General features: G+C 48.8%; 1 protein-coding gene across 1 annotated transcript; it reads right to left on the bottom strand.

The window, feature by feature from the left end:
• Window positions 1-1,120: 1,120 nt before the first annotated feature.
• Window positions 1,121-23,788, bottom strand: WDR3 (WD repeat domain 3). Its single transcript, XM_056338906.1, has 26 exons — window positions 23,527-23,788; window positions 22,387-22,596; window positions 21,807-21,925; window positions 20,025-20,103; window positions 19,586-19,681; window positions 19,018-19,128; window positions 17,891-17,992; window positions 17,678-17,775; window positions 16,675-16,770; window positions 16,116-16,346; window positions 15,205-15,298; window positions 14,745-14,846; window positions 12,419-12,504; window positions 11,829-11,964; window positions 11,068-11,124; window positions 10,301-10,401; window positions 10,040-10,151; window positions 9,793-9,927; window positions 8,198-8,248; window positions 7,504-7,569; window positions 6,575-6,667; window positions 5,991-6,038; window positions 3,971-4,014; window positions 3,331-3,459; window positions 2,512-2,605; window positions 1,121-1,914 (listed from the first exon to the last, which is right to left on the bottom strand). The coding sequence occupies exons 1-26, from the start codon at window positions 23,695-23,697 to the stop codon at window positions 1,759-1,761; spliced, it is 2,817 nt and encodes a 938-aa protein (XP_056194881.1). The 5' UTR covers window positions 23,698-23,788; the 3' UTR covers window positions 1,121-1,758.
• Window positions 23,789-23,803: the final 15 nt, after the last annotated feature.

Genomic DNA, 23,803 nt, shown 5'->3' with positions numbered 1-23,803 from the left:
CCCCAATGATTTTCCTACTGACTCTGCTGATTTCTGCCCTGCTGCTTTCCAGTCCCCCGCAGCCCCCCCGCGGGCGCATTCTGGGCACTGAGGCAAGTCACTGCTGCCCATACAGGCTGGTCACAAGCGACACAAGTCAGAGAACCAGAGGGAAACCTGTGTCAGCGCCTATGGAAAGAGGACAACCACTTTCCAGCCACCTCAAAGACCTTTTTTTTCCAAGGATTCTTCCCAAATCCCAGTGACAGCAGAGACCAAGGTGAAGAACTTCCACCTCTTCCAACTTAGATCAAAGAAGACACCCCTCATCGTAAGATGACTCTGCATGCCAAGTGACTATTTTATAGCACCATCTACATCCTTGTCATCAGTCCCCGAGTTCATGTGCGCTTGTGCAGTGTTTCTTCTCCCAGGCCTCCCACAGGATCATCAAACAGCAGCTCATTATGTAAGTTCCATAACATTTATCTCCCCGGCATTAAGGTGAACAGAGCACATCACGTGGAGGCCTACAGCCAGCCCTCCCCTTTGGGTACCCGGTCTGGGTACCTCTCCCCTCAGTCACAGTCGCTGAGGGTGCACTGTGGCGTCAGCCACCCCCCCATTTGTAACACCACCTTCGTTTCCCAGCGAGCTGGCCCATTTCAGGAGCATCTGACACGGATACGGGATGTCCAGTGAGGTTACCAACACAATCCACCATCCGACAGAAGCTCAAGTTAGGAGGAAGTCCAGCTTCGAGTACCCGAGTCAGACGTTAAAGTCCAACAGTCAGCTAAGTTCCCAGAAGCAGCCCCCACCACATCCACCAAACCTGTGATTACTAGTAAAACCAGCAGGTACTACAGACCAGTAACTTACCGACAGCAGCACAGACTTGCTCACTTTGTCCCTCTGCCCCCACTGTGAAAATAAATCATTGTATGTGATACAAGTACAACGCTGCAACAATTCAGTGCAATTTCTAAAAACTGAAGCAAGTACAATGCAAACGACCCACACTGCTCGTGCTCCATCTGCCAGCTCTAGGGAACAGCACAACCCTGGGTGGCAGCCCTTTCATCTGCTCTCACAGATTTTATTCTCTGGAAGAGAACCCTTTGAGAACTGACACACAGGGTGAGGCAGCTGAGGCTTTACTAGAGAAATATCAGGACAAAACTCCATGAACAAAGTTGTCTTATAAGGCACATATAAATATGCCTTGAACAGAGCACAGCCACGTTTTTCCCCGTCCCACTAAAAAGCGAGTGGCTGTAGACCAAGTTCTCACGCTGGCAGAAGTCACACAGCTTTGCCCAGAGGCTCTAAGCGCTGCCAGAAAGCACCAGCAAGTGTCAAAACAGCGTAAAATCTTGCCAGCTGCCTTCCCCGGACAGGGCACGGTCTCTCTCACCAGCACTTCACATGCTGGACCCACTCCACTGAGTCAGCACTGCCAGAATGAGTTGATCTCTTCAGCAGGGCAAACTGACTCCATTTCTAACGGGCGTTCTGCTGGAGGCAAAGCATGGACCTTTGATGGCCACCTCAGAAATAGTTCAAATGCACACATCTGCAGCAGACTACAGAGAGTTCATCTCAGAGACAACCATTCTGAGCTGGGGTTATATGCTGGGTTATACCACACGGGGAGGGGACAGCCTTGGTCCCGGTCACCAGACGGCATCACGGATGTTCAGCCACAAGAACACTTCCACAGCCACCACTGAGGTTATGTGACCCCATCCAGGTGCTCTGGGTCTTGGGCAGCAACTGCTAGAGCATCGCAAGAACCATCTTCTCTTTCTTCTTCCTCTTCCTCTTCTTCTCCTCAAAGCGGTCAGTGGCATCAGCAAAAAAGGTCACCTCGTCCTTGGCCTCAATCTCCCTCTTCAGGTGCTGGAGCCCAGCCATGTTGAATCCCAGCACATCCTGTAACGAGACCAGCACCACACTGTGGGGCACATCCCAGGCTTGTCAGGGGGTAGAGGGGCCTGCACCGGCCGCCCTTCTAAGAAACTATGAAAGCAAGACAATGCACACATTTAAATAAAGCAAAATTATTTAAACATGAACTTCATCTGAGTAGAACAGTCCGTCCTGCACTCTGTTCAGAGCAGCTCTAATCCGCTCTGTTTTCTGAGAGACAAGTCGCTGGCAGGTACCTGAGGTTGCCTCTGGGAAGGTGCACAGTCTGCGTTACCCGAGAGACCAGGAGCCACAAAAAAGCCCAACAGAAGTAGTTTACCTCCTACATATTTAGAAACTAGCAAGCCAAAGCCCAAATACATACATTAAAGAAAGCCAGAAGTAAATGATGGAGGGAGCACGAGCGCAGGCTCGTCACTAGGTAGTCTCACATCAGCAAGAACATGAGGAGAAAGCGGCGTGCTTGTGCAGGAGGGAGGCGAAAGGGCTCCGACCCCACCCAACCGTCCCACTGGACACCACAGATACCACCACACGCTCCCAGACACTGGCCCACCCTGCTATTCCAGCCCCTGGAAAAGGGAAGGGTGCAGCACTCACCCGGGCCTCGCTGACTCTGGAGATGGTGGTTTTCTTCAGGTTTTCGATCACTGTCACCAGCATTTGGTTGCTTGTGATCTGCCCAAAATGTACCCTGGGGACAAAGCGGGCGGTGATGCATTGCAGCACTGTGTTCAGGAACATCAGAAAGCCTCTCTCCAGAGCCTCTCTCTGTTCTAGACAGGATTTCTCTTAAATCAGGCCTCCCCAGGCCAGCCTTATGCAACAGGCATGGGCAGATTATCTGCAAAAGCTGTTTTCTGATGCTTCCCTTTAAGAGGGAAGGTCTCTCTGAGGGCACGGGCCCTGCAGTGTCTGTGCCAGCCAACAGTGCCATTTCAGCTTTGATGCAGCACCTCTCGTACCAGAGACTCAGGGGACCAGGACCAGCAACCCCACCTGGGCACATCAACACTGCAGCCATCAACCCATTCCCACCCACCGTTTGCTGGGGGCTGCAGCGATTCCTTACCTCCTGCAGAGACCACATCTTTATTCTCGAGGACACTTCCCAAGAGCTTCATACTCGGAGACATATGAGAAAACCCAAATCTTCCCCACACTCATACACCACGCGCGTTCACAGCAAGCAATGTCACCCTTGCAGCTGCAGGAACGGGGTGTATTCCCAGCTCTGTGCTGTCCCGTGTCACTGGCACAGAGCAGCTCTGTGACATGCACCAGCCCGAGGGGCCCAGAGGAACCGGCAGGCCCACTGCTGGCCAGAGCCCTGCCAGGGCTTCCTCAGCTCCAGGTTCTGGACAGCAGGAGCAGCTGAATTAAGACCAGCAGATCTGTCTGGGCAGATTAAAGACTCACTTGAGCAGGAAGAGGAGAGCTCGGCACAGGAGTTCAACTTCTGAACCCAGGTGAATGTATTCATTGAAGAGTCGGAGCAGGTCAGGGACGTAAGAGAAGGGCAGCACCAGGAGAGACTCTTCCAGCTCACTGAGGCGAAAGCGAAGGGACAGAAGCGTTAGTCTCGGCCACTGCACTGCTACAGAGGAGCAGGAAACGCTTCCGTACAGGTCAGTTCTGGTGCAAAAGCTGTGCTAAGCGTTCAGCGCTACTGAAACTCTGTGACTGCTCACAAAGCACAGTCACCTGCGCAGACTGCAGCCCAGGCCAGCAGACATCTGGCAGAGGGAGCAGGCACACCGCCTTCCCTCCTCGGCGTCCCCACAAGCTGCTCTTCACGCACACGTGCATCTCCAAGCAGCCAACCCACACGCACAAGCTTCATCCAACACAATCCCCACGGAAAGAACAATTCCCATTCCCCGATTCCACGCATGTTCCAAAAGAGGCTGCCAGGAACAGTGACTCCAGACTCTCTAGCACTGCCCAAACCCAGCACAAGAGACTGTTCCAGGACGCCAGCCAGCCCCGGGCCCAGAAACCCAACCCTCGGTCACAAACCGGTCACAAACCTTGCAGCAATAAGGCTCTTGGGACTCACCTCGACTTGACTTTCTTGAAAACTTCTAACACGTACGCAGAAGGCTGTAACAGAGGAAAGACACCAGCATGAGACGTTCCAAACAAACATGTATCTTAAGGTCCATTTCACCCAGTTAAAACCACACAGTCACGTCTTCTGAGATGGACAGATCAGGCTGAACATAACAAAGAGGAAACCCTTTCACCCTCAGTCAGCTGCCAGCCTGAGAAGTTGTCCCTCCACAAAACATAAACCCAGCCTTCTCAGGATAATCTAAACTGGTGAAGAATATTGTGAAAACTCTATATTCAACCATCTCATACTCAGTTCAATGAACCTTGTACAAACTGGATAAAAAGCTTGGTGAAACAGACAAATGATACATATAAAACCTTACACATAAACTCACCTCCCAAAGACTTTTAATTCCTGCTGCTCCTGTTTATCTGCTGAAAGTGTTTGGCAGATGCAGAGCAGAGCTGGGCATAGCCAAAGAGAAGTGCCTAACTACTAAGTCATAGGATGTCATTCACTTCTCTTCAGTTTGTTCAACTTACAATTAAATATTCCTATAATCATGGAGGCAGGGACAGAAAAGCTCTTGTAAGGTGTTTACAGGTTTAGAAGGAAGACAAAAGGCTTTCTCATCTGGCACTTACTTTCAGAAAAGTGAAGAATGAAAAAACAAGTATCTTCCTAAGCGTAAGTAAAAATGCAGACTAGGAGCATACATTGGAATAAACCAGGAAAAACAAAACTAATCTATTCAGAGTAGTGGATTTTTATTTATCAATGCAATCTATACATCCATTTGTGCATATTTTGTATAGAGAAAAATTCTGAGAGTTTAGTGAACACTGTTATGTACTAGTATGACATGAGCAGGTAAAGGCACCAGCTCTAACCTGAAACACCTGGAGATTCAACTACCATACTGAATTTTCTCAAAGTCAGTTCTTTAGGAATAAAACCCGAATCAATAACTGCTGTACCAGTGCCGCGGAAGCAAACCTGGGCAGCTCCAACACGGCTCTGCCTTGCTCAGAGCTGCCCTGCTTCGGTTACAGCGGCACAGGCAGTGATTTAGGGTCAGGGAGCCCTCATGTACGTTGTCCAGCTCCTGCTTTTTGAGTCAAGACAACACAGTAGGTACATTAGGACAAGTGTTCCACAAGCAGAGTCTCTTCCCAAGCAATAAGATAAACAACTGTCAGTGCATGAAGTATGTTCATCCGTGGTCTGACATCCTGAATGCTCATCATGGTCAGTTCCCCACGTAACAGGGTGTTGTGTCACGTTTCCACCCCGCAGCCTAGCACCTGGACAAGCACACCCTTCCAAGACTCTGGAAACAGGTTGAAATTCCCTTCTCTTTATCGTGGGATTCAATCAAACATCACCTTCCTCCAAAGCTGCTAGCTACAGAGCCACAGGATTTCATTCACTCCTGTTCCATCTGTTCAGCTCGCAATTCGACACGCCTGTACTCACAGAGGGAGGGAGAAAACAGATCTGGCCGAGTGCTCGCTGACGTCACGTGGTGGGGGCACGCTGCCGTGGGCTCCCGATCACGCATTCCAGTGGATGCTCGGGTGCCTTGTGTAAGATGGCCCAGCTCCTCCGGAACATGCTATAGCATGGCAACTGCACCCTTACGGCAGCAGGAGGGCGTGCCCTTAGGCCAGGAAAGGTTTGAACTAGTTTTCCCGTATCTTGGAGAACGCTGTAAACTGCTGGCTCATGACAACATACATGGTAAGGTCATGGCTACCATCAGGGTTACGTTTACCCCCATGGGGTTAAACTTTTGTAACACATGTGCAAGATACAAAAAAAACCCAACCCAAACACCAAACCTCAAACCCACAAAAAACCCAAAAGTTGTTCACTTTGCACAAAAGTGCTGAGTTTTTACGCCAGTTTGAACCAAGCAGTCCTCCCTCCCCACAGCAACCCAGTGTTTTGGCTGAGCCAGCAAATCACCCCGCCCCGCTCCAGCAGGGAATGGCCCACAGCTGTGGCCTGGGCTTTCACTTACTGTAATATTCCCATAGGCACGGAGGATGGGATTGACAGGACAGGGGACCTGAAGACACAGAATGGATTAGCATGAGGCAGGTGCGTGCATACAAACACGTATTTCGCAGAGAAAACTTAAACCCACAGTGGAAGAGAGCTTTCATCAAGTGTCTCCCTGCAATTCCCACACCTCCGCCCTCCCCAGGACATCACTGAAGGCCCCATTTGCAGCCACCAGACAATCTCATTCCCAGGTGTGTATAACTAACTCAAACACATGAATTTTCATCCACTTCTTAATTGCTGCTTTTCCCAGTTATATCACAGCCCCTTATTTAGCAGGGAGTGCAGAGATGAAGGCAAAGAACAGGCTCTGGGATGAATTTGCAGTAGCATGCCCTCCCAGTGACAAAACTTACATCCTACCCCGACTTTAAGCATAAAGGTCATGCCCCGGGGCAAAGTGCTGTTTTGTTCTCCAAAAGGTTCCAGCAAATGTCTCCTATTTCCAGCTGTCCTGATCTTATCTGCATGCTGAGCCTCTCCACCCGAGCTGGATACAAGCAGCACACCTTGGGAGTGGTACATTCCTCAGTCTTTTACCTCTTTTCCTGCAGCTTTACATATGGCCTTGTGTTCCTGTAGTTTTGCCGTCTCCTCTCTATACAGCTCGATAGCTTCCATGATCCGCTCGGCCTGCGAACAGCACATCAGTGACACCAGACAAGCCACAGCAAAGCTCAAGCCACGCCACAGAAAGAGGTGGATGCAGAAGGGCTGACATGGAGCGTCACGTCACATTTCTGAGCATCTTGCTCAGAAAGACAGCCTCTACTCCAGGCTGCACCGCTACCCTGAGCGCACCAATCATGTCCTGACGATGTCAAACACCATCCACATTCCCCCCACTGCCCCAGGTGCCCTCAGCTGCAGCTTTAAGTGTTGCCTTGACATTGAACTCCACCCCAGCAAGCAGTACCTCTTTGAAGCACAAGCCAGGCTCGGACCCTTGTGACTATTCAGATTAAGGATTTCCTCTGTATTTACAAGAGCACCACACTGCTAAAATCTGCAACCATGAAACTGCCCACACCTCAGGCACTGCAATACATTTCCACCGGCCACAGATGCCCACGGGGCTGGGCAGCCCTGCAGGGAGAGGCCTGATGCCTACAGAACATCCCAGCGGCCTCGTGCTCCTTTGGGCTGCAAACCCCAAAGGGCAAGAGCAGCCCGGTGTGGAAGTCTGTTCCACACGTGACAGGCAGAGAAAGCTGCAGCTCCAGGAACGGCACACCTTGCTCTCTGGAGAGATCTTGGGAGAAGGTAATACCTGGTGCGTGATTCTCCAGAGCCAGAGCCCTCCCTGCTGGCCACGGAGCAGGACAGCCTGCTCTGGCAGGCAGAGGCAACCTGTCCTTAGGTGACAGCACAGGTTACTCCTCTTCAAACTGATGCTGCGACCCTGTGACAGCCCCTGTCGAGAGACTAGCAAGGCACGAAGCATTGCTGGCAGACCCCCGCGATCTTACCGCTTTGATGGTTTCAATCGTCTTCTTTCCTGCCAGCCCCGTCTCTCCTCGCGTCTCTCCAGCCACCTACAAAATATAGAGTTTGCAGCTCCCTCCTTCTGCAAGTGACACATGTAGGCACCCCCTGCATCCTACCAGTCCATACCAAGAAAAACACCAGCCCCGTTCCCTAAACCGGGCATTTCTCTGGGGCAGTCCAGGATTTCCCAGTGCACAGCTCTCCCTCAAGAGCAGAGGCAGGGGTAGCGCCGAGCTCTGGGAGGCAGGTGAACACATTCTTGCTGCGCCAACAGAAGCCGACCAATCTGATCAGTGTCAAAACGATCAGCAACACAATCCAAGCATCCCAGCAAGAGGGATCAGGCCTCCCCACCAGTCCTGCACCCATGACCTGGAGGCAGCTCTCAGAAGACAGCCCAGCCTTGGTACAGAGCTGGCGTGGACCTGAGCCAGGGAGCTAGGAAGGACGACAGTACAGCAAAACGGGAGAGTCCGTAGCTCTGGCCAGCTCGCACACTCCCTGGACATCTGTAGGAAGCACCAACCAACTGCATCATGGAGCAACCACAGCTTCAGCACCTTCCTCCCTGCACCTCCTCCAAGCAAGAGAAGTATCAGGCCCTGCCACCCCCCCTATGCCTCCTGCAGACCGTACCGTCGGCCTGCACACATTCGGATGGTGCGTGCGACTCACCACAGGCTGCTCTTCCTTCGCCACGCTCTCTTCATATTCAGCTTCACGTTGCTACAGTGGATGAGAACACAACACATAACACAGGTGAGCCGGCAGCAAGGGTACAAGTCCTTTCCACACTGATTGAGCAAGGGAACCTGCAGCTTCATGCAGCCCATTGCAAAACCAGGCCAAATCAGCAGAGCTCAACAATGCCGGTGCAAAACGTCCACTTGTCCCAGCCCCATGGAGAACTCTGGAAAGAAATTGAGTCTCTGCTCTGGATGCAGGAACAGCCCTTAGACAGCCCACCGAGCTGAGACAGTCAAAAGCAGTTTAGCACCAGACCTTGGCACCTGGCACACAGCACAGAAGAAACAAGCCTAGAAAAGTCCCAGGGTTGCCCTAGCCTGCAAGAAAGACTCCTGTCTGGTCTCTCTTGCATGAATAGGGCCCCATCAGTGTAATATTCACTACTAGTGTACTCATGCCCACCTTGTTACTCAAACTTGACCCAAAACACACTTTTCTGGCACCTGGAAAAGGAGCTGCCTAGGTCTCTCCTTTACCCCATCGCTCCTAGCACACCAGCTATTTACTGGGCATCGAGATGCTGCCTATGGGTCACCTCAGCTCTCACAAACAGGCTGGGACAGGAAAAAAAAACAACCACAAAACCAAAAAACATTTATTGCAAGTTTCCCATCCACTCCTGCTTCAGCACGTTTCTACATCCTTCTCCCACTGTGGTTTGAGAACTGCTTTAGGAAGGGAAGACAGACTCCTCTGAGGGATACAGTGAAATGACAAAAGTAACAAAATAATTTCCAATTGGATATGCAAAACAAATGCATCTGCCAACCCCAACAGCTGCTCAGCACTGGAATAGGTACTCAGCCTGGAAAATCTCCTCCCGTGGAGATGTTTATGTGTCAAGGCAAGTCTCTGAGCAGTCTCATACAGCTTTAAGGTTATCCTGCAGTGAGCAAGGGGCTGCACTAGAGACCCTCAGAGCTTCTGTCCTGTTCAAGTCCTTCTATGAGTCTCTGATTCCTCACAACACATGCTCGAATGGAGCGGAAGGGCTTCTTCCAGCACCCCTGAGCTCTGGGCCCTGCTACTGAAACAGAACAGACCTCTCGCAGCTGGAGAAGGGGAAAACCAAGGCAAACTGCATTTAACAGGAGCCGTGCTCCCCATCATTCCACAACAGCCACCTGCTGAACTGCCACCAAAGCACACTTGAGTGGAAAGGAACACAAGAGAATAAGAGAAGGTCAAAGACTGTAGCTGAGAGACCCGTGGAAACCACAGCTACGGAGGGGAAAGCTGGGGAAGCAAAAGAGAAGCAAAGCAGAGAGGAAGTTAGCCAGGCATCTGCAATGCAGTACAGACAGGCAAGCACCTGCAACAGTGTGGTGCTGCCTCCAGACAGCTCAGGGCAACAGTCCCAGCGTGTACGAGACCCCAGTCAGCCCTGGGCACCGCAACACCAGGCTGCAGTTAGCAGTGAGGAAGCCTTCCAAGAGTCTTCCACAGTGAAAAATAAGGAATCTGCCTGCTGGGGAGAAAACAGGTCTGAAAGTTGTCTTTGGCAGGAAGGATGCAACTCTCACCATCTCCCTCTCCTCTTCCAAAACAAGTGGCTCCCTCGTCCTTTCCCAGAGGCGCAGGGACTTGTCATGGGATGCTGACACCACGTAGTCTCCATTGGGGCTGAGTGCCAAACACCACACCTCCTGGTGATGCCCCTGCATGGCAGACAGTAGAGGTTAAGACATGAACACCACCCAGCTCCTACACCAAGGGAAGTGCTGCTCACGGAGGGATAACACTTCCTTTCAAGTCTCCAAAACTTCCTACCTCCAGCGTCTGGATGTGCTCAAATTTATCTGCATCCCACTGCTTAATCTTGCTGTCCTTCCCAGCTGTGAAGAAGAGATGGGATTTTGCCACGAACTGCAGATCCATCACACTGGAAGGGAAAAAGGCTCAAATTCACCCACGTGGGGAACACTGCAGACCTCCCCCCGGTATATGCCGGACAAAAGGATTATTGCTGGATTATAACCCCTTGTAGATAAGATAGCCCACAGCCCAGAGATGCTGAAGGATTTGACTGACCTGTCATCATGGGCAAAGAGAGAGCGGTGACAGTCCCCAAAATCTAAGCCCCAAATCTTCACGTTCCTGTCAGCAGAACCAGTTGCGATTAGAGTCCCATCCTACAGGGCAACAAAGAGAGAGGAGGGTGTGGGTAGCTGGCTGGTGGCCCCATGAATTGCTGCTGAACCAGTGACAAAGCAGTGCCGAGTACAGATACCTGGCTCCTGAAACATGCGCTCCTGATCCCTCCACCTCCCCTCACCAGTGTGGCCCGCTGACAGCAGCCTGGCTCTTTTCTGAACCTCCACAGGCATTTAAGACCGTAGCTTTATCTTGGCGTTTTTGGCTTCCAGTAAGCCTCATTCCAAAGACACCCCAGAGCAAGACACAGCCCAAGAACAAACAGGCACGAAGAGCCTGCTCCCCCTCAGCACCTGCTCTCTGCTCCCACTAACAAAGTCCAGGCTCCTCTCACACAGCAACTTTAGCAGAAAGCTGGCTGTACCTCCTAAGACGGGTGTGGGGAACCACCACAGCATTTTGATTTTCAGTCACTCAGAAAATGCCCCGGTCAGATCTGTCGTGACTCCTACTCTGCGATCCCTCCCAGTGAGCGTATGACTGCGGGATAAGGAGGAGCTTGCTGTGTCCCATCAGGAAACTGCTAACTTGGGAGCAAGGAGGTGACAAGAAAGCATTATCCCAGAGGCCTTTCTGCCAGCAGAGGTTCTCAGTCATCCGTATCACCACAGTCCCACCTAACGCACAGCCCTAACGATACTTACATAGGAGATGTCCATACACAGCACTGGCAGCTTGTGTCCATACAGAGAGAGGAAAAACTGAAGCAGAAGAAAGGTATCTCAGTCAGACATGCTGGGTAGAGCGTATGAAAACCTCAAGCTCCAGACCAGTTCTGCTCTACCTCAGAAGCCCTGTCTTTCTAGCACTGCCCCACTTTCATCCTTGCCCTGAACCCTGTTAGCAGCAGGGCCATGATGGCAGATCTGAGAGAAGGGTGGAAGTACCCAAGCAAGCTGAGCTAACTCCGGTGCTGATCACCACTGCCTACGGAGCTTCTCTCTCTCTTTGCCTACCTGTCAGCGCTGTTCTGTCTTGTGTCACTCCCTATCGTTCACATGCTAATACACAACTCACAACACCACCACACTGCTCACAAGGAAGATTCCCCTCCCTCAGGCTTTGCCTCTGCTATCCCCTATTTAATGCCATGTGTGCTACAGCCATCCCCACCCTTGCCCTGCAGCTCTGGGGTACCACCATGCCCACAGGGTTTAGAGTGAACCTCGCCAACTGCAGGTTCACAACACTTTCCAGATGAAAAGAAGATATTTTCCCCAGTGTGGGGCAGCCACGGTTCTGTCAGATTTGCTATCAAACAGGCACCTGCAGTGGGAGGCAGGTCTCTCTTTGATTCTTACTAGTGTCCCACAATAAACAGACACTCTTCCTACGTATTCCTGATCTTTCAGGCTACAATTATGTCACTCCCTGCACAGTCTCAGAGCCCATTTGGTCATGGCACCTTGAGTGTGTCAACATAGAAAATCTTCACAGTGCAATCCAGTAAGGAGACAGCCAGCAGTTTCTGGTTGGGACTGTACCGCACACAGAGAACATCTTCATCCAGCTGCAAAACGCGTACATGTTTCATGGAAAGCCTGAAAACAAGAAGAGGAAAAAACCAACTGTTATCCCAAACAAACAAGTTGGGAAGAGATACAAATACAACTCCCACGTTGCACCCAGGAAAGCAAGTTCATTCTAATACACAGCATCTCATTCCTCTTTACCACATAAACAAGACAGGACTGGAAATAATCACAGCACTGCAGGCTGATAAACTTCACTGCTACATTTACTGCTTAATAATTGAGGCCCATCCTGTGATTAGAAGCTAAACTCAGACACAAGGAAGGGATCAGAATGCGGCCAGTGCCCTTCCCCACCTAAGCTCAGACCTTCACAAACCAGCACCGAGCTCACACTCTTCTCCATGTGTTCCCCATACACGTCACGGACACTTCTTACAGTGCACAGCAAAGGCCAAAGCCCCCATCAACAGCAATGGGTACTGCAGCTGAACGTAGTCTGTAGGAAGGTTTCTTTTCTCACCTTTTCTGAACGCTGCTCTCATCCTTCACAAGGTCAAACTCCCAGAACTTGACACATTTATCAGCACCTCCTGTCACAAAGCCACGCTGCAGGGGAAAACAAAGAAATTATTGCGAAACCAGTTCAGCTATAACCCAAACAAATTCTACAGCAAGGAACTGTCAAGGGGGTTGTTGAAATGTCCCCCATTCCTACAGTATTCATGATTCAAGTGGACACCACCAGGAGCACTTGTGCTGGTCAGAGCAACAACAACAATTTTGTAATTTCTCGCAGGGAGGTCTAAAGACAAAGACTCCAAAGGTAAATCAAGACATGGACTGAAATTCTGGGACTGAAAGTAGTCATCTCAGCTGTAGATAACGATGTCCTTGTGTTTTGTGGGTACGTTGACACGCTCACTGTTCCTGGATCACACACACCTTACCACCACCCCACAAGCACAGCCTTCTAAAGAAAGAACAGTTCAACAGTATCCCTTTTACATTAAGAACAAGAGTAAAACCTGTCCCGTATGTGAACGAATCCCAGGCAGGTTATTACTTGCTATGGTTTTGATTCCACTAAAAAACACCCCAGCTTCCAGCACAACATGACTATGTAAGAAAAATAAGAAAGGCATACACAACAGACAGAAGTGGAAATTGACAGAATTACATGAACCTAAACTGTGGTAATGGAGAAAAACTGAACCGGGAGTAAAAGACAAACAGATTTCTACAGCCAGGGTGGTTAGGCCACATAGAGCAAGTGTGTGCATGCAAAATAGGAACATAAAAAAAAAGTACCTTTTCAGTAGCACTGAACCATTTACAGAGAGAAATACGAGAACTATTAAACAGCACTGGCTCAGTAAACATGGGTTCAGTCAGCACTTCTCATCTGTTGTGTTCGGGGGAAAAACTACAGACCATAATCACATTACAAGACTTGACTCACAAGGCTGTCAAAAAGCAGCTGCCCATGTCAGACATGTACAAATTAATGGTTCAGATCCCCCAGATCCACGACTTTACAGAGCAGCATGAGGTAATCTGTAAACTGTCAATGTCCATTCTCAGAAACTTTGGAAATACTGAGGGAGATCCAGGAAGAAATTAATGTAACACCGTAATTCAGACAGAGTAAACAGACAGGCCTGGTTAACTGTGAGCACAGACAACAGAAGAAAATTAATTTGACAGGATTATCCTTTTCCTTAAGATTAAAGCTTAAGGATAAATTGATAACAGACAGTGTTGCTCATGCAAGGCATGCCTCTCGGTCCCGAGTTGTATCTTCATTACAACCCTAGGATAATATCCTTCAATAGAGCATATAGTCCATGGACTAAAGACCAGCTAAGAGGTTTCAAAGCTTAATTTTAAATCAGAAATCCCTAGTAACTTGACACTGTGCCACTTACAGATTTTATGGATTACTAGACAAATAACTAACTAGATATAGCTACATAACGTCAGAGCTATTCTATCTATCTGAAAGAGTGCCCAAACAGAACCAAAATTTTTATTTACATGTTAGGAAGCGAGGACCTAAGCCCCACATATACGCCTTCTGCACAGCAGCATCCCAAAATGGGCTTTGAGGGACACAGTGGATTATTATCTGAATACATATTGCAGTGCTGTCACCAAAAGAGTTAATTAAATCCTTGGATGGATTCAAAAGGCACTGGTGTGTTTGGCACTGGTTTAATTCTGATCACACAGCGCACCCAGACCCTGGGGCCACCAGCAAAAAAAAAATGACAACAGTAACTCAAGAAGTACCACAAGAACAATTAAGAGCCCGGAAAATACATCCTGCAGGGACAGGAGTTCAGCCTAATAACCATCAGATAGATAAGGAGGGTGATGCGGTCACTCAACAGTGCAACACAAAGGAAAAACTTCACTATGTTAACAAGATTTTTAATCCAGCCAGCTGACAAGCAGCAAATTTACCAAGGAGGATGATCAGCCACTGCAGCAGGTTACAAGGGGCTGAACTCTCCACAGCTGGAACACAGCTGTAAGGTATGTATTGCTGCACACTGGTTCCACCAGGGAAGTCTGAGTATTCTCAATCATGCAGAAGCCAGATGAGATGATGAGGATGGCGCTGCTCAGCCCAGGACTCACTGTCATGTGCCACACAACTAGAGAGCTATTTCACCAAGCTGGGCATATATCCACAGTTAAAGTTCTTAGATGCTACCGGCTGCATCCTCCAGCTCCCAAGCGGAGGGGTTCCCATGCTCCCACCAGGAGTGCAAATACAGCTCTATAGGAAGGAGCTACATGAAAAGACACGCAACAGATGATACGGAGAAGTGTGGCTGAGTTACCTGGTCTGGTGAAAGAGCAATGGACCACACCGCCCCGTCATGAGCATCAAGTGTCTCCAGCAGACTCCCAGTAGCCAGGTCATACAGCTGTAGCTTCCCTGTCTGGGAAGAAAGGTACATCACACAGGACAAATCAGTCCATCTTCACGACACATGGTAGCTCCCAGCAGGAAAGCACCCCTGCCACCCACCTCCCAAACAGCCAGCTTCATTAGACAGCTGTTACACACAGATGGCCCTAATCTCCATCAAGGACTGCCCAAAGTCTCCGCAGCTGTCCAGCTCAAGCCACAAGAGCCACACAGTCTGGGAACCTGACTGTCAGAGAGGTTCTTTCTACCTAGAACAGAATGCTCGAGATCAGGAGATGCACTGCATTTTCTGAAAGGCTGCCTTAGGGACATTTTCACAACATATTTCCAGACCTGGGCAGCCTGGAGTGCAGAAGGACGCTACTTACCTTGGTGCCAACGATGACCTGCCGATCCCCTGGGACAAAGAGTGAGCAGAGCGCATACTCACAGTCCATTGTCCGGATGCACTGCAAGGTTGATCTGTGGACAAAGGTAGAGCCCAAAACCTCTTACCACATGTAAAATCTGGTCCACTAAGTGAGACACGCTCCAGAATGCCCTCTGCCCACAACCGTCTTTTCATCTGGGGCCAGAAGATACACCACCATCATCCTATGTCCCAAATGCTATCCAACAGTACTGCAAAGAACATTTTCCATCAAAACATGCCATTACCTCATCCACCATCATGACTTATTGCTCTTATGAGCAAGGACAGAGCTCCTGTTCTCAAACATTCAGGAGAGGAACGACCATAAGACAACATGCTCAAAGGAAAGACGGCTTGAAACTGGCACCACTCAGGAAACACTGGGACACCACCAGATCAGAACAGCAGCCTGCTCAGCCTAATACTAGATCCTTCAGATAAGAAACCAAAGAAACCCACTTGTTCATTAGGGAACACGTAGTAGCTAGTGTAGGGTAACAGCCAGTACCTCTTATGAAAAAGGAAAAAACAACCCAACAAAATACAGTCTATACCAGACTGCTACAAGTGACCTTTGTGTTTAGAGACTCGTCTTTCCATACCTGTCACTAAACCTGGCCTCAGTGCTGCTTTACAGCATCGAACTCCATGAGTTAATTACGCAGTTTTAGCTCTATAGCTTCCCAGTTTCTCTAGTAAGGAAAGAAGTCAAATAATTTTCCATTCGCTCCCTTTACTTTGTTCACCATTTTATGTTTCTCCTTTGTCACCTCTTCCTTTATCACTGCCTCCCCGAACACAGCATCCCTGAGCCCTGGGAGACCACACACGCAGGGCAGAGGGCACTGACACAACGGGACTGCATACCTGTTCCAGATCTTTACAGACTCTGCAGCTGCTGAGAGAACAGCAATGTTGTCAGAGCTAAACGCCAGCGTCCTGACATCACTGCGGTGGCCTCCAATGGTTATCTTGGATGCACGGACAGCCTGTGGGACCGGTGCTGACAGGTTCAGGTTGTATGCCTCGACGACGTTGTTCTGGAGCAGCAGTGCGATCTTCACCTCTCCTTTTGGAGAGAGAATCAAGTCAAATGACCTGTTTGATTAGACAAAATCAGAGCTGTACACAGGGGCGGTAAGACAAAATATAGGACGGATCAAATATCAACAACTGAGAAAAAGGAATATAGAGAGCGCACACCACGGGCAAATGCACACTAAGCCACAGAGGTGTGCAAGAAGAGGACCACTTGTGGAAAACGTGTGAATGGACTGGAGATCATGACAGGTCTCTCCACAGCTCCAAGACGAACAGATGTCGAGGAGGGAACTTTCCCCACCTCCCCCAACACGGAGCTGTGGCGAGCTCTGCCCAAGTAGCTGCACAACCAGTGCTCAGCCCCTACAACAGGCTTTCCACTCACTTGATTTTAGAAGAAGCTTTGATGTTAGTGACCCGCTGGATCTCCTCCTGCAGGCTCAGCTCCACACTGCCTTCTGGCTCCTCTTCAGACTTCTGTCTAGAAATGTCAGATAATGGAGGAGAGTCAAATAACCCAGCACAGTCAACACAAACTAACACACAGACAGAGAATAGCATAAGGAAACTACTGAGCCTGCTGAAAGTAACTGCCCTCTTATCCAGCAGTACTAACTACATTTAAGACAGTGAAGTTCATGCTGGCATGCAGACTACTAAAGACACAAACTGTCCTAAAAAAGGCAACCTCCTCTGGAGCCAAAGCACTTGAACAAGGCATGTTAGAAACGTGGATAAACAGAAAGATGTGTCTGAGAGGGAGATCAGCTTCTGCTCATCCCCTACCACTCTCCAAAAGTCCTCAGCCACTGCCAAAATGCATCTCCAGATTTATATGCCCACTGCTTCAGTTTCTACCCTGGAACCAGACCTCTCCCTAAGGGCTGTTGTGAGGCACTTGTTAAGTGCCGGGATACCCAGACAGCCACTTAACACAAAGTCAACGTTAAGAAAGCTCTCACCTATCTCTCTGCCTGTTGCAAAAGAGGAGATGAGAGATCAGAGCCACCGTGACTTCTCAAGATGAAACTCTCATTCCTGTATGTCTTATCAAGGACTTTATTTGATGTACAAAGCAGTGTAAATACGACTGTGAGGTAAAACTGAGCAGCTCTGAAAAACCCATTTTATGTCAAGTACTGTGTACACATTAGCTTTTTTGGCAGGGGGAAGACTCAGAAAGAAAGGTATTTCCTTAGCCTCAGGGAGGAGCGCTGCTCAGAGAAGCACCAAGGACGCGCAGGAACAGTGACCCCAAAACAGAACACCTAGCACAGACAGGATGACCCGTAGCTTGGAGTTCAACCATCGTGTCACGCTGCTGAAGGGCTTTTCTAACGGTTCCCTGGACACAGACAGCATCCAAATACATCCGAAAGACTGCTTACTTGGCTTTTTTCTTTGCTTTTTTCATTTTCTTTTCCAATTTCTTTTGGACTTCCTCTTCAGAAAGAACACAGAACACCTCCAGAACAGCACCTGTTCCCTAGAGACAGAGCAAAGTCAAAGGCACAGAAAGCTCTGGCTGGCCCTTACAGAAATTACCCAAGGTCTCCAACAGTCTCTTCTGCAGCTCAGTAGCAGAGCCCCTCGTTACTTACATGGCAGGCCAAAATCTTGCCCGTTCGGTCTGTAGCAAGAGTAACTACTCGATCTCTCCCTTCCCGCATGATGGATCCAACTTTACTGCACTTTACAAGGCGCTATAGGGAAAAAAGGAGAACTTTGGTCTGAAAGGTCAAGTGATCTTCTCAAGCAAACTCAGAAACCTGCTGGCAAGGGAAGTCAAGAAGAGAAGAGGAGGAAATGAACATACAGGTGAAACAGCTAGCAAGGATAATTTAGGGACAAAACAAGCATTTCTGTGAGCTACAGGCGTATCTTCTTATGTTTTGTTGCATTTTAGCTGAAAATCATTGACAGTCTCAGTGGAAGAATAACTTCATTGACAAACCACAGCCATTTAAGAGACAGAGCCAAATGTTTATGCTACAAAGGCAGCACAGCTCAGTTCCTCTGTCAGAAAGAGGTGAGAACGTGAGAACAGAGACTTTTAAACAGGTGGATAAAGGAGATAAATCCTCTGGAGAAGAAGCCGGAAAAGTATTTAACAAGGGCAGGTGTCTACCATAACTACAAGCAGTCTGCAACCTGAGCGGAACCCCAGAAAGGTCCACTGGAGAGACAGATTCAGTGACACCTCCACCAGCAGTACAAGTGGGAATGGCCTTCTGCAATCACACCTCACACCGTATTTCATTCTGGTGCAACTCTGACCTCTCAGCTTCTGCTACTGACCTGCAAAGCTGAGCATCAGCACTGCACTCAGCAGCTGCCAGCCAGCTAGTAACTATTTTATTCCTGTGTTGTTTGATGAAATTGCTGTTAGCACTGTTGAACTTTACACATTTGCTAGTTCCCCCCCAAACAGAAGGCAAAGAAAAAGCTTTCAGTGGAAAATAACACACGTATGTGTTGTGGCACACAGACTTCTGCTGGTGTTTTGCAGGTAGATGAGGCAGCAACTGCTGCCAAGGAAGATGTTATGAAGTAAGACAAGAATTACCACATTTTCCCTAATGGGGGACGAAATATGACTAAATCGACACATAGGGTATAAATCCAGTAGAGAGAAGCAACGCGTGACCAACTAAAACTCCTGCTGGCTCTGCAAGCAGCACCAGGCAAATGGGGTTAGATATGCCATCCCACAGAAAACTGAGCTTACTTCCTCAGGTTGCTCATCCAGCTCTAGGGGCTCATCCTCTTCAGTGTTTTCTTCTGCTCCAGGTGAAGACCCTTTGCTTTTCTTGGATTCTGGCTCATCAGGGTCTTTTACCTGTTCACAGAGAAAAAGAACATAAGGAGTACCTTAAACCACAAGGGCTGCAGTGTTCTGGCTTCTGTCTCCTACACTTCATTTCCCTGGAGGAACAAGTGATTAGCGCACACTGCAACAAAGGAGTGGCCTACAGCATGCCTGTAGGCACCACACGCTCCATGTCCTCCCCTCTTTATCCTCCACCCACAAGACTGTCTTCTCTAGCTGCAAGCCAGAAGGCAGGAAGATGTGGCACAGTCTGGAAATCTTGTTCTGGAAGTGCTCACAGCTTCACTTGAAAACTCAACACAGAAAAATCTACATCAAAATCAACTTCTGGACTCCTCAGACAGCAGACATTGCTTTGGCTCTATTTCCCAGAACGCCAATCAGATTTAACCGGTTTCATTCCCATCTTACTCCAAAGACAAGCAGCTGGACAAGACTGTGAGGGGTTAGAGAGGGAATATCTTACCTCCTGGATGTACGTGATATCCCACACCCTCAGCTCACTGTCAGCACTCCCAGTGATCAGACGCTTCTCTTCAGACACCAAAGCCATCCCCCAAACCTGTCCAGAGGTACAAAGTGAGAAATTGGCTTATGGCTCCTTTAACTGTCGTAACAGCAGAGCATCTTTAATCGATTTATTTACACAGTAACCAAGAAGAGACTGGATCTAACCAGGACCTCCTCCAGGGACCTCTGCATTGGAATTGTCACCCACTGCACATAGATGACAGCTCCTGGGAAGTTTGGAAGTTTCTTATTCGCTCATCCCTAAAGCCTAATGACAAGCAAAATGTATCACGGTGCCAGTTTACAACTCCTGAGAGCAGGGAAAGCACAAAGTGAGCCATGACACATAATCCAAAGTCCCTCCACCCCAACAGCTGCCCACACATCCTCTTTACCTCGGTACGGTGTCCAACCAGAGTTTTGAAGCAGTGCTGGGTGTCCAGATCCCACCATTTCACCAATGTGTCTTTGCCGCTGGAACAAAGAAGAAAACCTCAAGACATGAGGAAAGATTGCCAGAGCTCACGTGCTTAGAGAAGAGGTAGAAACAAACCAAAAAAAAAAAATCTAAAACATGCCACAACATACAAAGCAGCTGCTCAAACACTGCATTTCACAAGCTGCGCAAAACCAGAGTATAGCAACACAAAGATACTGCGAAAAGGTATCTAGCAAGTCACCAAAACCTACTCTGGATCCAGCTGCAAGCCCCAGTACCACACAGCGTCCTTTCTCACTGGCTTAGGGTGAGAACAAGAAGTACAAAGTGATGATCGATTCTAAAGATGCCTCTAAACCCCCCTCCACATTCTCAACCTGTCCCATGCCTGTGCATTGACCAGGCTACAGAAAAAAGCAGATTCCTTCATTTTGACCAGTGATTTGGAGCTGCTCCTCCTAACAGAGAATTACAGCCGATTCACTCCTTCAAAGCCCCCGTAGGATTAGATCTCCTTGGAAACAAATTTCTGGCTCTATTATGCTACCCCAATACTACAAGAGCACCCGAGGAAAGTAATTTGAACATTTATACAGATTCCTCCAGTACACCCTACAACAAATAATACCTTGTTAGAGCCTGTTTTCCTCAGTAAGTTTCAACTAAATCAAAATATGAAACTTGTTCCACTACGAAGCTCCCTTGTGACAAAAAACTTCTGATTACAAGTGGTATTTATTGTTAATCCATCTCTTGTTAAATAGGATCCAAAGGTACTTGTAAATTGGATTAATGAAAAATAACACAAAAAATTCTGTACCCAAAGGGCTGCAGTTAGCTGCTTGGGCTAAAAAAAAAAATAAATAATCTAAAGTAAGGAAGCAAAACTTCACATCTTCAGAAAAACAGGCTAACATCTCTACTCTGTTAATAAAATAATAAAAAAATAGAGAGGAATTCTTTATCACAAGTTAGCTACTGAGAGAATTAAGACTCATTTCTAAAGCTGACCTCCAAAGATTTGAAACCGCATTAAGAAACAGGCATCACCTACCAAACCAACAAAATACTACTTTCTCTATTCAAAACAACAAAAAAAGCACAGGAAACTTGTTCTAATTGTACACCGAACTGACTGCATGCATTTTTCTATTAAGGTATTAGATGACATATTAATAAATAAAAAACTATTGACTGATATTTGAGCAAGAGTATCTTCCACCAACTGTTTAGTATTAGATGGATACAGTTAACTAGCAGCTCATATTAAATAACTAAGAACCAACTCAAAAAACCCTCTTTTAATTCATTCCTATAATTACAGTTTACTAGAAAGCAATTTTTCTGTCACATTGCTGTGTGACTTACACGGACAGAAGGTAAGTCTGCTAAATTCTTCAAGATCAACAGCAGAAACAGTTACATACATAATGAATGTATTATCACTATTCCTCGTAACAATAATTTTAAGTTGCTATTATATCACTAGCAAGTTAAATGCTTTTCCAAACACTGTTTTTCAGGACAGCCATTTCAGTTCTGCTTACCACATCTGGATTCAGGCACCGCACTTAGGAAATATGTGGATGTGGCAAAATCATATTCTCAGATGCTAGTGGGTCTGACAGATCATGAGTCAAGAACAAAGATACAAATGGCTGCAGCACCTCGGACGTCTAAATTGCAAGTAACACCACAGCTGCTTTCCTGACCAACCACTACACTTGGCCTGGCTCACCTGGTGACCATCAGGTTCTTCTCCTTCAAGAAAAGGACCTGAGTGACAGCATCCTTGTGTCCGCTCAGACGGTACAGACCGCTCTCATTGATGACATCCCACACGATGACATCTGTATCCTGGAACAGACAGAGGGTCTTCAAGGGACCGGCACTTACCCCTGTAAAACATCTACCTCTGCCATGAGACTGAGATTACTTGAGAGCACACTTTCTCACTGTGAATTTGAATGTCAGGGTGACTAATGCAAGTGACATCCCCTCCCCAAAGGTGCATTCAGACCAGTAAATGCACCTCTGTCTGGGCTTGAGTCACTTTTGCTATTCCTGACCTCATGAGCTGAAGCTTTAACAGCTCTACTAGTAACCCCACTCCTGCCCTGCAGCCCCCACTGCTCTCCCAGCCCTGGGCTCCCCAACTCCATCACTGTCCTGCAGCCCTAACTCCTCTCACTGCCATCCTCCAGCTACAGGCAGAGGCCACGTAACCCACTTAAAAACACCAAACATTTCAGTGCAGGTCAGCCTGCTCCATGGAGCACCTTTACGAAAGGGCTGTCCTCCAGACATGCAACCCTCACCTTTGAGCCAGACACCAGCCGGCCACCCAGATGGTCATACTGCAGGGCTGTAACTGCCGCCTTGTGTCCATTGAAAGTGATATTCGCTTCTCCACTTAGGAGGCTGAAGATACGGATCGATCCATCTTCATACCCAACAGCCAAGTGCAACCCATCTGGAGAAGTACGGAGGCAACTGACCTCCTGCTTGAGACCCTTAAGGATAAGGACCTGCAATTTTTAGGAGACAAAACACGTATAACATTGATAAATGACATGTCAGAGCAGGATACTTACACAGCAGAAAGAATATACTCTGCTCTTCTACTGAACTTCCAACCGAGCACTTCTGCCACTTCAGAAGTTCATTTTTCGGCTTCCTACACCCAGTACAGTGTCATTAGCCCCATTTTATAAGGCAGCCAGCAGCTAAAAGGGAAGTAATAAACAATTTTTTCTTAAAATCAAAAGCCCAAATTTCTGCCACTAGATTTTAAGTGCCTAAGAGTAAGGAACGTTGTTTGAGAGTAAAATCTGAAAGCTTCTTCCTGACTCATCCTCTCCTGCTGGGCCTTTCTCAGGTATAGGATGGAGCAGCTTTTCCATAGTCTGCCCAAGAACTTGAGAACAACAAAAATATTTCCAAAACAACGTGCCAACAGTCAACACTCTAAGGGCTGTAAAGCAAGTCCTGAATTTGGTTTGCAGTGGACAGTAGTACCTGCGATTATTTCAGAATCTGACAGGAGACAACATGTGGCAAAGCCTTTAAAGTTACAGCTTACAAACCCCCTACGGAACACAACTTGCACGTGGGAAGCCCAGCTTCACACCCAGCCGAGACACAAACCCCATGACATCCCCGTTTCACCCCAGCACTTTTGCACAGTGCTGCTCCTGGTCGCCAGCTAAACAGGGAGTAACTTCCCAGCTGCTGCGAGAGCGGTTACTCTTCCCCAACTGAGGCACAAAGGCAAACCTCAGAGAACAACAGCGAGATCCAGCCCGGGCGCAGCCAGAGCACAAGCCACCCCACCCGCAGAGGGGGAGCTGGGGGGTGCTGTTTCCCTTCACACGCAGCCACTAACGGCCAGCTTTGCTCCGACCGCCCCGGAGCGGCCCACAGGCTTCTCCCCAGCCCCCCGCGGGGCCCGCTCCCACCTTCTCCCCTTTCCGCAGGTCCCACACGAAGACGTGCTCACAGGCCGGCACGGCCACGCAGCGGCCCCGCTCGCCGCGCAGCGCCACCCAGGCCACGCTGCCCCTGGCGCTGGCCACCAGCCCGAAGAGCGCGGCCGGGCGGTACCGCAGGTACTGCCGGGTGAGGCCCATGGCGGCGGGGCGCAGAGCCGGGCCGCGCCGGGCAGAAGGCGCTGAGACGACGCCGCCGCCACCACACGAGCCGAGGGAGGGCCGGAAGTGAGCCTCACCGGAAGTG

The sequence above is a fragment of the Falco biarmicus genome, chromosome 5 (genome assembly GCF_023638135.1).
Source record: "Falco biarmicus isolate bFalBia1 chromosome 5, bFalBia1.pri, whole genome shotgun sequence".
NCBI lineage: Eukaryota > Metazoa > Chordata > Aves > Falconiformes > Falconidae > Falco > Falco biarmicus.
Note: the sequence above shows the minus strand (reverse complement) of the source record. Positions and strands in the feature narration are given on the sequence as shown.